The sequence below is a fragment of the Momordica charantia genome, assembly GCF_013281855.1.
Source record: "Momordica charantia cultivar OHB3-1 chromosome 6 unlocalized genomic scaffold, Mcharantia_2.0 BLBB01000006.1, whole genome shotgun sequence".
Classification (NCBI taxonomy): Eukaryota; Viridiplantae; Streptophyta; class Magnoliopsida; order Cucurbitales; family Cucurbitaceae; genus Momordica; species Momordica charantia.
This window is the reverse complement of record NW_028275164.1, coordinates 1,265,092-1,277,191: the sequence shown is the minus strand read 5'-3', so window position 1 is coordinate 1,277,191 and position 12,100 is coordinate 1,265,092. Positions and strand designations below refer to the sequence as shown.

At 32.7% G+C, this 12,100-nt stretch overlaps 1 protein-coding gene and 1 long non-coding RNA gene across 2 annotated transcripts; one reads left to right on the top strand and one right to left on the bottom strand.

Annotated features, from left to right (window-relative positions):
* Window positions 1-1,395: 1,395 nt before the first annotated feature.
* LOC111007186 (transcription factor MYB1R1) lies at window positions 1,396-3,781 on the bottom strand. Its single transcript, XM_022279452.2, has 3 exons — window positions 3,364-3,781; window positions 2,885-3,093; window positions 1,396-2,459 (listed from the first exon to the last, which is right to left on the bottom strand). Exons 1-3 carry the CDS (start codon window positions 3,659-3,661, stop codon window positions 2,022-2,024), a joined length of 945 nt encoding a protein of 314 aa, XP_022135144.1. The 5' UTR covers window positions 3,662-3,781; the 3' UTR covers window positions 1,396-2,021.
* A 4,758-nt stretch (window positions 3,782-8,539) lies between these two features.
* LOC111006911 (uncharacterized) lies at window positions 8,540-10,329 on the top strand. The gene is made up of 3 exons (XR_002600920.2): window positions 8,540-8,741; window positions 8,854-8,962; window positions 9,248-10,329. It is a non-coding gene; the product is annotated as an uncharacterized LOC111006911 (long non-coding RNA).
* The last annotated feature ends 1,771 nt before the right edge of the window (window positions 10,330-12,100 follow it).

Sequence of the window (12,100 nt, the reverse complement as noted above, 5' to 3'; positions counted from 1 at the left end):
TTTACCATATTAATTTCCTGGCAGGGTAAGTTATTCTGGATTGGATGATATAAAGTAGTTGACTTTTTGTTATTATAGGATAATTTCTTATTAATTAAAATGAATTTTGATATCATATTGTCACTGTTTAAGAGATTTGGTTGAAAAGTTTTAACACGTGATATTAAGATTGAACACTATGAAATTAAGGATATATGCATTAAAATTAGAATATATAAATTCAATCATTAACATTTTTCAATACAAACGCAAGCAAATTAAAAAGATTATGAGAAATAGATTTGAAAGTTGTTAAAGCCGGTGACTGGGTAAGTATGAGGCAAATTATTCTTTCGCTTCTAAACCTTGGTGAACAACTAGAACACATTTCGAGGTGTTGGCAACATGTCATCGACAGGGGAAAGTCATTCCCCTCTTGAAAGGTTGACGTGTCGATCGGCTTTTAAAACAATAATTAAAACTAGGAAACATGAGATTAGAAACAAAAATTAATGAAAAAATAAATAAACAAAAATTAATGAAAAAATAAATAAACACGGCAGCTCAGACAGAAGTAAAAGTATGTAGATTCCCCTTTTATCAAAAGATTTAGATTTGATTTTCAATAGACTTAAACAAATAAAATAATGTATTAAAACTACAATTGAAAACTGTTAAGAAATGAACAAGATAAGCTTTTTAAAGTACAAAAATATAAACATGGCACATGCAAAAGGAAAAGCACCAATGAGTTGAGGGATTTCATTATATAATATAATAGACATAACCCAAATAAATTTAATTTAATTTAATTTAAAAAACGAAAAGCTGTGTATCACTCAACATTTTTATTAAAAATATTGTTCCTTCTCCTGTAATGATCCAACTGGGGGTATTATGAGACTGATTTTAGAATTAGTGTTTTAAGTTGAGGTGATTTAAATCTAAATCTAAATTTAATTATAAGGTCGAGAGTAATTTTGATTACTAAAATAACTTTTGCCATTTATATATCATTATTAAACATTGAGTTTGACCGTGATGTTGACATCAAAATCACCTTTCATTTAACAGTAGTAATTACGATATACAATTGACTTTTAAAACAGCAGAAAATTACTCAAAAAATGTTGGGGTATTTCCTATATCCCTCACTCTAGAGGTTAGTAATTGATAACGTTTTTTCATGTTTTTTTGTTTTTAATATTATTATAAAATTTAAGGTCTCAAAAGAACTTGTATAGAAATTTTAGGTACAACAACAAACTATACTAAAGTGTTCGAGCCATGTAATTCTATTTTTTATCATTAAAAAGGATTAAACAGAAACAAAAAAAAAATACTCTCTTTGATTTTTTTGTCTTCTCAGTATGTATTACTTTAAAGGAGAAAAAGAAGGGGGGAGAAATCCGAAAATGACAAAACTTAAAAAGTTATATTGCACAGATTTTTACATAGGAGGGTTTTGTAAGATAAGATGAAGGGAAGCCAGGCAGACCAGATATAGAATACAAGGCCCTGAAACCCCCAAAATATCATAGATTCGAGACATAGGACAGCCATCAATCACTGTGGATATGGATGTGGATCAAATCGATTCCTTCCAAACGTTGACAAAAATTAATGGCAGCTACATACATAGAGAAACAGGGGAATTTTGCCTCATCCCCCTTTCACATTCATGGCATGGAAACCACCACCCATTTATCCAACTTGGATATTCTTTCCTTCAAACTATAACCAAAACCCACAACACAACCAGACGAGACCCATCAAATACAGTCATTTTTTCTAACACACACACACACAGAATAGTGTCATTATTCAGTCAGTACCAGTACCACCTACCGACAACAACAGCGAAAATCATCAAGAATCTAGATTACATAGATGCCATCAAAAACATGAAGTGAAGCAAGGCAACCCCTTTTCCGGGTCTGCACAGGATAGGATCAGATTTAGTCACCTAATAAACTTCTGTCGTCTCTGGCCCCCCATTCTCTCTAATTCTCAATTTACTTCCCCAGATCTGTGAATCATCGTTAAGCAACACTTATGATTCCCTCGCCGTTATTGAAACTTGGCATGGCCTGGAAAGTTGAGTGCCTTGATGAGGCCTCCCTGTGGTCAGATGTTAAGGAAAGGCGAAGAGATAAGGCTGATGGCTCCATTATTGAGTTTGAATTTAAGTTCAAATCAGTTGAGTTTGGAGTTTGATTGGAGGAAAAGATGGAATCCGTGAGGCCAAGCCTCAGTGATCCATCATTTTCTGTGTTTACTTCTCCAGGACCACACTTTTCCATCAGATTCTTGGTTGGTGTGGCTAATGGTGTTGGCCCAATTGTAAGTGGCAGAGTTTGCACCATTGGAATTACATTGTTCTGGGAAATTTCAGGCAGGGCTGATGGAGTAAAGGAATGAGATTGAGAGGAAATTTCTTGATGCTGCACCGGCTCTTCAACCATTGGCTCAGCCGTGACCTAACAGGACAGGAAAAAGAAAAATCAGAGTTAATGTGAAAATCAAACTTTTTTGGGGTTGGTGAGAGAAAAATAGAGATTATGAGACAGAAAAGTCAAGTCTTTCATTGGTCAATTAACCAGCAGAAGCTAAAAATGGCGAAATCAATCGATAAATTTGGTCTTTTAAAGGTCAATGTCCGCCTCTAAGAAAATAAAAGACTGAAAAAAAACTTAGATCCATCATCATAGAGAGTAGTTTGTCATGGATTTCGTCAATCGCCAACTTAATTAGATAATTAAACAGCCACCTTGTTGACTTCTAATCAACAATCAACTTAATCTTGATAGTCGAAGATAAGGGATGAACTCATCATACCAGTAATCAGATTCAACAACCAAACAATTGGCACATACTAACTGAATAGCAAGTATTCGTAAGTTACCGTGTCCGTCGTGATATCGAAGAGACTAGATCTACGGCGACGGCGATTTAGGTTACTCCGGCGAAGAAAGTATTTCTGCGCGTGGCTAGCGACCTGTGTTGGGGTGCGGGTCTTGACGAAATTCCTTGAAATTCCTCTCCAATCCCCCTTCCCCACTCTTTGTAATCCAATTAAAAACAGTTTGTGCTCTTCCTCAGTCCACGGCACACCTATTATTCATCCACACGCAACAAATTCGTCAAACACAAATACAAAAATCTGAGATGCATAAACATACAAGGCCAACTCCAGTTTCTCCCCGTACGTTCCGATCATAAAACATAGCGACTCTCCAACTCAATTAAATAGATCGAAAGATTAACTCTACAGAAATCAGAAGAATCAGACAAAAAAAAAAAAACAGAGGCCAGTAAAAATTAAAGCGATACAACAAAAGAGACAGAAATCGAAGGCTATCGGAGATCCGATGCCGAGCGAACCTCGCTTGCGCTCACGTTCGCGGTTCCCACGGGCGTTGGGAACAGCATCATCTGCAGAGGCATATCCAGCGGCAACATCGTCTTTGTTATTGACGGAAACGACGTCGTTCTTGTTCTCGTTGGCGATTACATTGGCGGCCTCATGAGGCTGCTCGTACTGCGACAGATTGTTCAAACTCACACTCTTCCTCATGGAATCCACCACCACTCTTACACCAAACAACATGATCTCACCAGGACAGCCACCGCCGGTCTCGGCGGCGGCGGATTCGTTGGTGACGGCGGTGCTGCTCCGCATGATCCGGTGGAGACGACGACGGCGGCGGCGGTGCTCTGTACGGATGAGGGGAAGGCGGTTTCTAAGAGCATACAAGTGGGAGAGGAAACTTAGCGGATAGAGAAAAGAGAAGGAAGAAAATTGCAGAGAGAAGACGATATATATGTATATATAAGGCGGAGAGAAAAAGAGACGAAGTTCAAGGTGGCGCACGCACGCGGCACGTGGAGGTCGGTGACTACACGTCTCAGGAGTCAGGATAAAACGTGGTAATTTTATTTTTAATATATTTCTCGGGTAGATCAAAGCCAAAAATTTTTCCTTAAATTAATAAATTTATTTATTGTTTCCAATTTTCTTAAAGCAACTATCTTTATTTTTCATTTTTCCTTTTTTTTTTTAATATTCTCACGATTGCAAGTTTGTTATATCAATTACCATTGAACTATGCTCACTTTGATAATAAACTTCGATTAAAAAATAATTATGTAATATCTCTATTTATTTAGTTGATAGATCTATTCCCCTAATTTTTTTTCTTTTAATTCGATAACTTAAAATTAATATAAACTAATTAGTATATAAAATAATATTTAAATTCAAAATAAACTATAAATTAATAAAGACATTAAAATCAATATATAAACTACATAAATGTTCGTAAGATTCTTTTTTCTAAACAATTATATAATTTTTTAAGATTTCAAAATACAAATCCTACCCAAACAACAAATCTAAAACCGTATTAAAATTTTAACTACAAAACAATCGTGACTATTTAAGGATGTTGGATATTTATATTTCCAAATCATAGATGTCGGACATGTAAAATTTCAAAAAATATACATTCCCTAGGAACATGGATTAGAGTACAATCATATGAACATATTTTTCTACCAAATGTAAGAAGATCACAAAAAATCGAAGTTGCCACTTGTTATTTTTATATCATATTGTGGAGATGCAAATTGAGATGGAAGGGCAAAAAAATGTTGCAAAATAAGTCAAATCAATCAAACCAATCAAATCGATGCGATGAATCAACTTGGGGAGAGAAATTTTTGTTAGTTCCATTTTGTATAATTTACGTTTAGAATATATTTTAGTTTGTTCGGTTGGGTCAATTCTAGTTGATTTGATTGATTTTCCATGTTTCAGTTGAGATCTTCAAACCAATGGAAAAATATATATAACAATAAACCACCAATCAACTTATAATAATATATAATATTATTTTGCAAATACGTGATAGATATATAAATACAATTTTTATTCCATTATTATATTAATAAATATTATTAAATATGAATCCAAAATTTTAAGTTGATTAGTAAATTTAATGGATATCTAACACTCGTCTCACTTGTGGATTTGAAAAATTGTACAATACCTAACAAATAATGAATCTCCACATTGTATTATATATATACCAATTATCGTATAACTATGTTCGTTTTGACAAAAATAAAATAAAATATTTCTTATGCAATTTTAATAAATAGAACATTAAATTATGTGGCTAAAACTTATAGACTAACGATCAATGTTTTTTTCAATAATAACGAAACCTTACACGCATGAATTGGGAGACCTAAGAGATTTTAAACTGTTGCAAAGGTCATATTGCCATATATGCAAAGTGAACTAAACATACCATACTTGAAATGAAAGTTGGTTTTATGTGAATTAATTAGTTCGGTTAAGTTTTCTTGATTTCGAGCAAATGAAAATGTCAACCTTTTATTGTTTTGTTTTGTTTCGAAGAAACGTACCATCAATATCTCCACCACACGTCAAAACGAGTACAGTAATTAACACATATCTCAAATCAAGAAGTTGTGAGTTCAATCTCATTCACATATATGTTGTACTAAAAATATATATATATCTCGCCCACATATTAGGAAAAAAAAGGGAAAAAAGAAGACTCAATGGGCATTTTAAAAATGATATAGAAATATATATAATTATCAAAATGGGTTAGTTTCACTGATTCTCCCTTTTTCTTTTTTGACATAAGATAATTCTCCCATCTCTACAATTGCAAAATTAAAATATAACATACAAACTGAATCAAACTAACCAATTAAACCTTTTTGGGTTTGAATCTCTTATGTTTTGCGATCTTTTTGATCTAATAAGTATTGGGAAAGTGTGGAGTGTGGATTTGGAATATTTGATTGAAAATGGGTGACGATAATAATACCGCCATAAGTGAAATTGAAGAGAGTAAACATAAGCTTAACTTAACAATAATTGACATTTATTTTCGACTAAGAGATAATGAGTTCAAATCCTACACCCCACTTGTTGTAGCGGAAAAAGTGAAATTGAAGGGATATGAGAATTAAGATGCATATTGGATAATAAAATAAATAAACAATATCGCATATACACATGGTGTATTGTCCGGTTCTAGCGGGAGAAGATTTATTTTTCTTTTCTATTATTGAAAAATCGATAGTTTATTATTATTTTTTTAATATATGTTTTTTACATTCAATTCTCTTAGTTGTCAATTTTTTAATGGTAATCATCATAAGATATGTTCTTAACAATAAGGTTGAAATATTTTTCTAATATGATAGTACGTCACTCTCATTTTCAAAACTCATTCTTGCACATATGTTAATGTTATCTTCCCCATTTGCCCTTCGACTTCAATGTGGGACCCTCGTGAATCTATTTACTCTCTCTGTCTTATTTACGAATCGAAATTAGAGTCAATGAAATTAGAAATCATTATAAAAGTATTAATGTTGTTTATTAAAACTATTTAAAATATAAATAAGACAATTAGTAGAATACTAATTTCGTATTTTTATAAATTTACAAATACTAAACTAAATGGTATGTTAATATTATTTTTAACAATAATAAATTTTGTACTTCTTGTATTATTATTTTATTTAATAGTAATATTTTAATTTAAATTTAATATTAATACGAGGAAAATTCAAATAGTAATTTAAAACAGTAGTATTAACATTATAAGTTTTTTTAGGCGATAATATTATAAGTTCACTAAGTTTATTATCTGATTATTATTTAATCTGAAAATTTCAGTACGTCAACGTTTGGTATCTCTTCACAAATCTCAAGGAGCTTTCTCTCGGAAAAAAAGGCCAAAAGGAGAATAATAAAAAAATATATGCATATAATGTCCTTATCTTATCTTTTACAGTTGGCAGAATAATTCATTATTGACTTCCCAATTATTGTAAATCCCTATCTTCAATATCTTGTTGAAATTAATTTAGTATTTAAATTCAAGTATATAATTATATCTGTTAAAAAAAATATGATGATCCAAAAATTTTGATCTACTCGATCCAAATTATTTGGACATATAGCATGTTGTTAATTTGGTTCAAATAGAACAAAATTTTATAAGTTGGACTTGTTCATAAATATTACTAAAATTAAAGAAAAAGAAAAATATGTACAAATTAAACGGATTATTAAAGGTCAAGTGTTATTTATTATAATATTGATTTTGTCCTTGTAGTTGTAGTTGTAGTTGGTTGGTTAATAAAATAAAAGATTCTCTGCGTGCATCATTTCTTCCATTAAAAAATATTTTGTATTATTATAACATGAAGTGTTAATATTTTTATCGCATCTAGTCGTATTAAAAAAAATTAAATAATATATAATATTTATACTTTTGATTTTTCTTTATTTTGCAGATGTAATTTTCAAAAAAATAATTTTGATCTATATACTTTTAATTCATTTTAGTATCGATATTTTCAAAATGATAATTTTAGATCATGTACTCTTAAAAAGTGATAATTTTCATTTTTATTTGTAAATTTTTAACATTTATTTTATATATAATAAATACTATTTAATAGAATATGATTGCATTTTTAAAAATTTAGAAGTGGTATGTCATGTTAAAATTATGATATAAATAAATAAAATTAAAATGATCAAAAGAGTAGATTTTCAAAACTACACGGGATAACACCAATAAAAATTGAAAATATGGAAACCTTAAAATATTTAAACCTATGAAAAAGTGATGAATGCTTTAAAGATAAATTATTTTAATCATTATTACTAGCGTTCATTAATTACCTATGAAAAAGTGATGAATGCTTTAAAGATAAATTATTTTAATCATTATTACTAGCGTTCATTAATTACCGTGACTCAAACTCAAATTCATTTGAAAATTCAGCACGCATATACTAATATAGTACATAACTTAAAAAAAAACTAGGCGCAGTGACCAGAGGCTGACATCCAAGATCCAAATTCGAACCCTCTCATGTCCTAAGTAAAAAAAAAAACTTAAAAAACTAAAATTATTAATATAGTTATTTTCAAACTTTGAGAGTTATGTTTGTAAATTTTAAACATTATTATGCCTATGAACTTTCAACTACAATCAAATCTTCATTTTTTTAGTCTAATAGATCTCTAACGTACGAGACGGTATTTTTAAAATCATAAAAATTTATTAGATACAAAATTAAAAATTTTAAAAACTTATTAAAAAATACAACCTTCAAAAGTTAGATATGAGACTTATAATTTAATAAATAGTTTGTTATTATCTTTGTTGTTAATCTTACCAGTGATATTTAAAAAGACAACTGCAGCACGAAAAAATTATTTTTAAATATAACAATAAGTTTAAACTTTAAAAGTTTACACAAATAACATAATTTAATTAGAATTAAAACCAAAAAAAGTATCATGTGATGTGAGAAAAGAACGAGTAAAACTACCATTAGAAAAAATATATTTTTGCCATCCAAGGTAATTTCATCTATTTAAAAAAAAAGTGTTTTTTCTTTCCTTCATCCAACGGGCATAACAGTGCCACGCGTCATAAAGTTTGACCAAATTAAGGATCCGAACGGCAGGTGATGAGGCCCGATCTCATGGCGCGCGCGCGGGCCAAAAGGCAAAAAGATAACGAAATACCGATTTTGGGATCCGCTGCCCTCACGCGTGGGTACGTCATTGTGAGATCGATGAGGGCAACTTTGTAAAACTGCACAAGCGAAGGCTTTGATCTGCTTCTCAAATTCCCAACTTCGTTTGAAAATCTCCAGAAAGAAAGGTTTCGAGAATGGGTGATTCCGAGGTATATATTTATTTTGTATAACTCAAAACATTTACAGACTCTCCTCGCCTTCTTTGATTTTTGTTCTTATTTCGGAACGTTTGATTCCGTTTTGTGTTCTTCTTTTTCGAAGATTAATCTTGTTGGCAAGGATGAAGCACTTCGGATGCTTGTTAGGCGTCCAAACAATACTGGATTCTAAGTTAGAATGGTAGAATCAGGGCACTCGTTGATTATGTCTTGTGAGTTGTATCTATCTCTGTTATTTATTGGTTTTTACGACTTATATTTGGTAATTGAAACAAATGTTTATATAACAGTTGTCAACTACGGTTGCTGGTGTAGATTCCTTGAAATGATTGTGCGAAGTTATTTTTTCTTTCTTCTTTTACCCTGCATTGTGTAGAGGAAATTGATTGTTTAACACCTTTCATTGTGTGAACTTGTGATCCTTATGCTATAACCGATCACTATGCTTATCTTTCTGTGATCAACAACCATAGACTTGATTTTGTTTGCAATTTCAGGTTAGAGAATACGAGATGGCATCTTCAAGTTAATGGAGGAAGATCGAAGTGCTTGAGGCTTGGCTTCGGGAAGCAGAAGGTATAGTGAAAGATATTAGGTAAGAGCTGCGAAAGATTCAGGATGAATTGGAGGGTGCGAAGAACGAGAAAAGACAGACTATGAATGAGCCAAATGTAGCGGGAATTATTGCGAAGAGGAAAGACATGTCAATACGGTCCCAGAAGTCAGAACTCTCTTGGTCATGCTGAATCCACGATTATTTTAAATGGTTCTCTTCTGGAACAGCTCATGAATTGTGAGATGGGTACAATGCTGGCCGAGCAATGGTACAAGTGATATTTCTTTTCAAAGAAGAAAACAAGAGGTACAAGTGACACTGTTATGGGAAATAGCCATGTCAGCTATACTATCTTTACCGCCATTAAAAGGAGAAGCGAAGAATCAGAAGAGAACCTTACAGAAATGGCTACACTCACATGGAATATTTTCTGTAGAAAAATCTGTTTTCATGGACAGGCAAACGATTTCTCGCATGAAATACTTAGCAGAAGTGCAGAAGAGATGAGAAGTCCTAACCCACATGGCAAAAATGTGCTGTTAATATAAATATGAAAGTGATGCAGAAAGATGATAGTAATTTCTGAGTGACATTTTGCAGAAAAAGAAATAGTAAGTGGTAAATCAGTGGATAATCTCTTGCGACGATACTGATACACCGCAGTATGGAACTGGGGAAGATTGAAATATAAACATAATCTGCCTAACGCCTTCAAACTATGCTAAGTAAAAGGGCTGAAGCAATGCATGTACCAGCTGTCCCCAAAACTGACCATATGTAAGAAGAATTCTATCCTATTGAGAAGATGCAGACGAATGGTTGCAGTATTAAATGCCATTTTCCAGAAAAATGAAAGGATATAACACAAGAAAGCTCTCCAAAGCAGGTTCTCTACTAGTGATGCATGTAAATAGATTATGTACCTATTCTTTATTTCTCCAAAATTCCGTCACTAGATAACTCTAGTCAATCAGGGGACAATTAGTCAGAAATGAAATTGATACTCAGAAGCATTGTTTATTTCCTTTAATCTTAAATGTTCCATTGGAAAAAGATAAGTGTTTGTTGATAGAGAAGTCTGGAACCTTTTGGAATTTTTTCATCTCAACAAACAATGATGACATCTTGGATAAGTCGGACACAATTAGGCAGGAAATTTACTTTCAACGGATTGAATACAGCTAGCCAAGCAGATACTGGAACCATTAAAGACTTGTCAGATAAGTTCGAGAGGACTGCTTTCAATTTGAATGATGACCCCCACAGGCAACATATAAATATTCACTCTTATCTACACATGTTGCAGATAGCATGAGGACTTGCTTACTAGTTTAGAAAGTAATTTATCTCGTAATCAGAGCATTTAAAGAGAAAGACGGGAGAAAGTGATTGGTCTTGTAAAAACTCAGTCAAGCTTCATGGTTGAATCATCTCAAGATAGTTCAGAAACTAGCCATTTTGCTCATCATGTTAGTTATTATCTTTTTCCAAATTCTCTTATGCCACTAAAATTTATTACCTCTAAGCCAGTAACATAATGTGAAACTCACTGGAATGTTATTGAATACTGTGCTGGACATCGTGCTCTGCCTAAAAAGGTGCCACGAACAAAAATGAATTGGCCGTTCTCAGCACAATGAAACTTGTGAGCTATACAGTCCAGACCAGAGTCTCTAGTCAAATTATCTTACTCCATTCTCGCACTAAATATCTGTTGGTATATGACTCTAACAAGATAGTTATGCTCCATTCTGACCTCTTCCTGAATTTGTTCACATCTTCAGATTATGTTGATTCGTCATCATATTGAGCAATCAATGAGCTAGCTGGATAAATGTTAGCATTCAATTTAATTTGTAGGGATAAAACAAAGGGGAACACTTCCCCCAGTTGGATTGTAGGGTTCCTGGATTGGAAACCTGCAAGATTTGGGAATCATGAAAATGTGAATTCTATCTCTATGGGTACCTACCTCTTAGTGCTTGTGAACTCATAATGTCCTAGTGAGTGATCCAAGGGTCTTTTAAAGGTTATTATATTCAATAATCGAAGCTATATTTAGCTTCTTCCCCCTTTCTCATTATTAGAATAGAATTGTTTATTGTAGAGTTTTGAATGTGCTAATAGACTGCCCATCCAATCGCATTGGCAAAGGAATTTGTCAAGAGAGGGTTGAATGACACTTTCAAACACCTTTTTGAATAGCCTACCTTCCTTCTTTATATCTTCCAATTTTGAGCAAGGTGCTGACTTTTTTGGAAAGGCAAAAGAGGACTTCTCTTGGGGTGCTGAAGAGGTGGGAATGGCTAGTCATATATGGTCAAGTGGATCATTAAGTTTCTTTCCTTAGTTAAGGGAGGGTTAGGCATTGGTAATTAAGAAAAAGGAACAAAGGCGTTAATGGACATGTGGTTTTTGAAACTTCCCAATGAATAACGATACGAAGTCATCTCAGATTCCAAGCTTGTATGGGAAAGATAAAGAGAGTGGTCAGCAAGAGACCGGAAGATAGGAAGCGGCCATAGCTCTTATCGGGAGATTCCGAAAACCAAAGGCCTAGTTGAAGATTTCTCTTCTATCAGATGTCATAATGGCATTTGTACCTATTTTTGGTAAGATAGGTTATAGGTGGTGGTAGCATAGCAGACCTTTAATGCAGAAATTCCCTTCTCATTCTACTGCAACCTTCTAATCGGAAGCTACAATTAGTGAGGTTTGGGAGGAGGCTACAAAATCCTTGAAATTTTTGACAAGGAGAAATCTCAAAAAATTAGAGATCAAGGAATTTCACTGC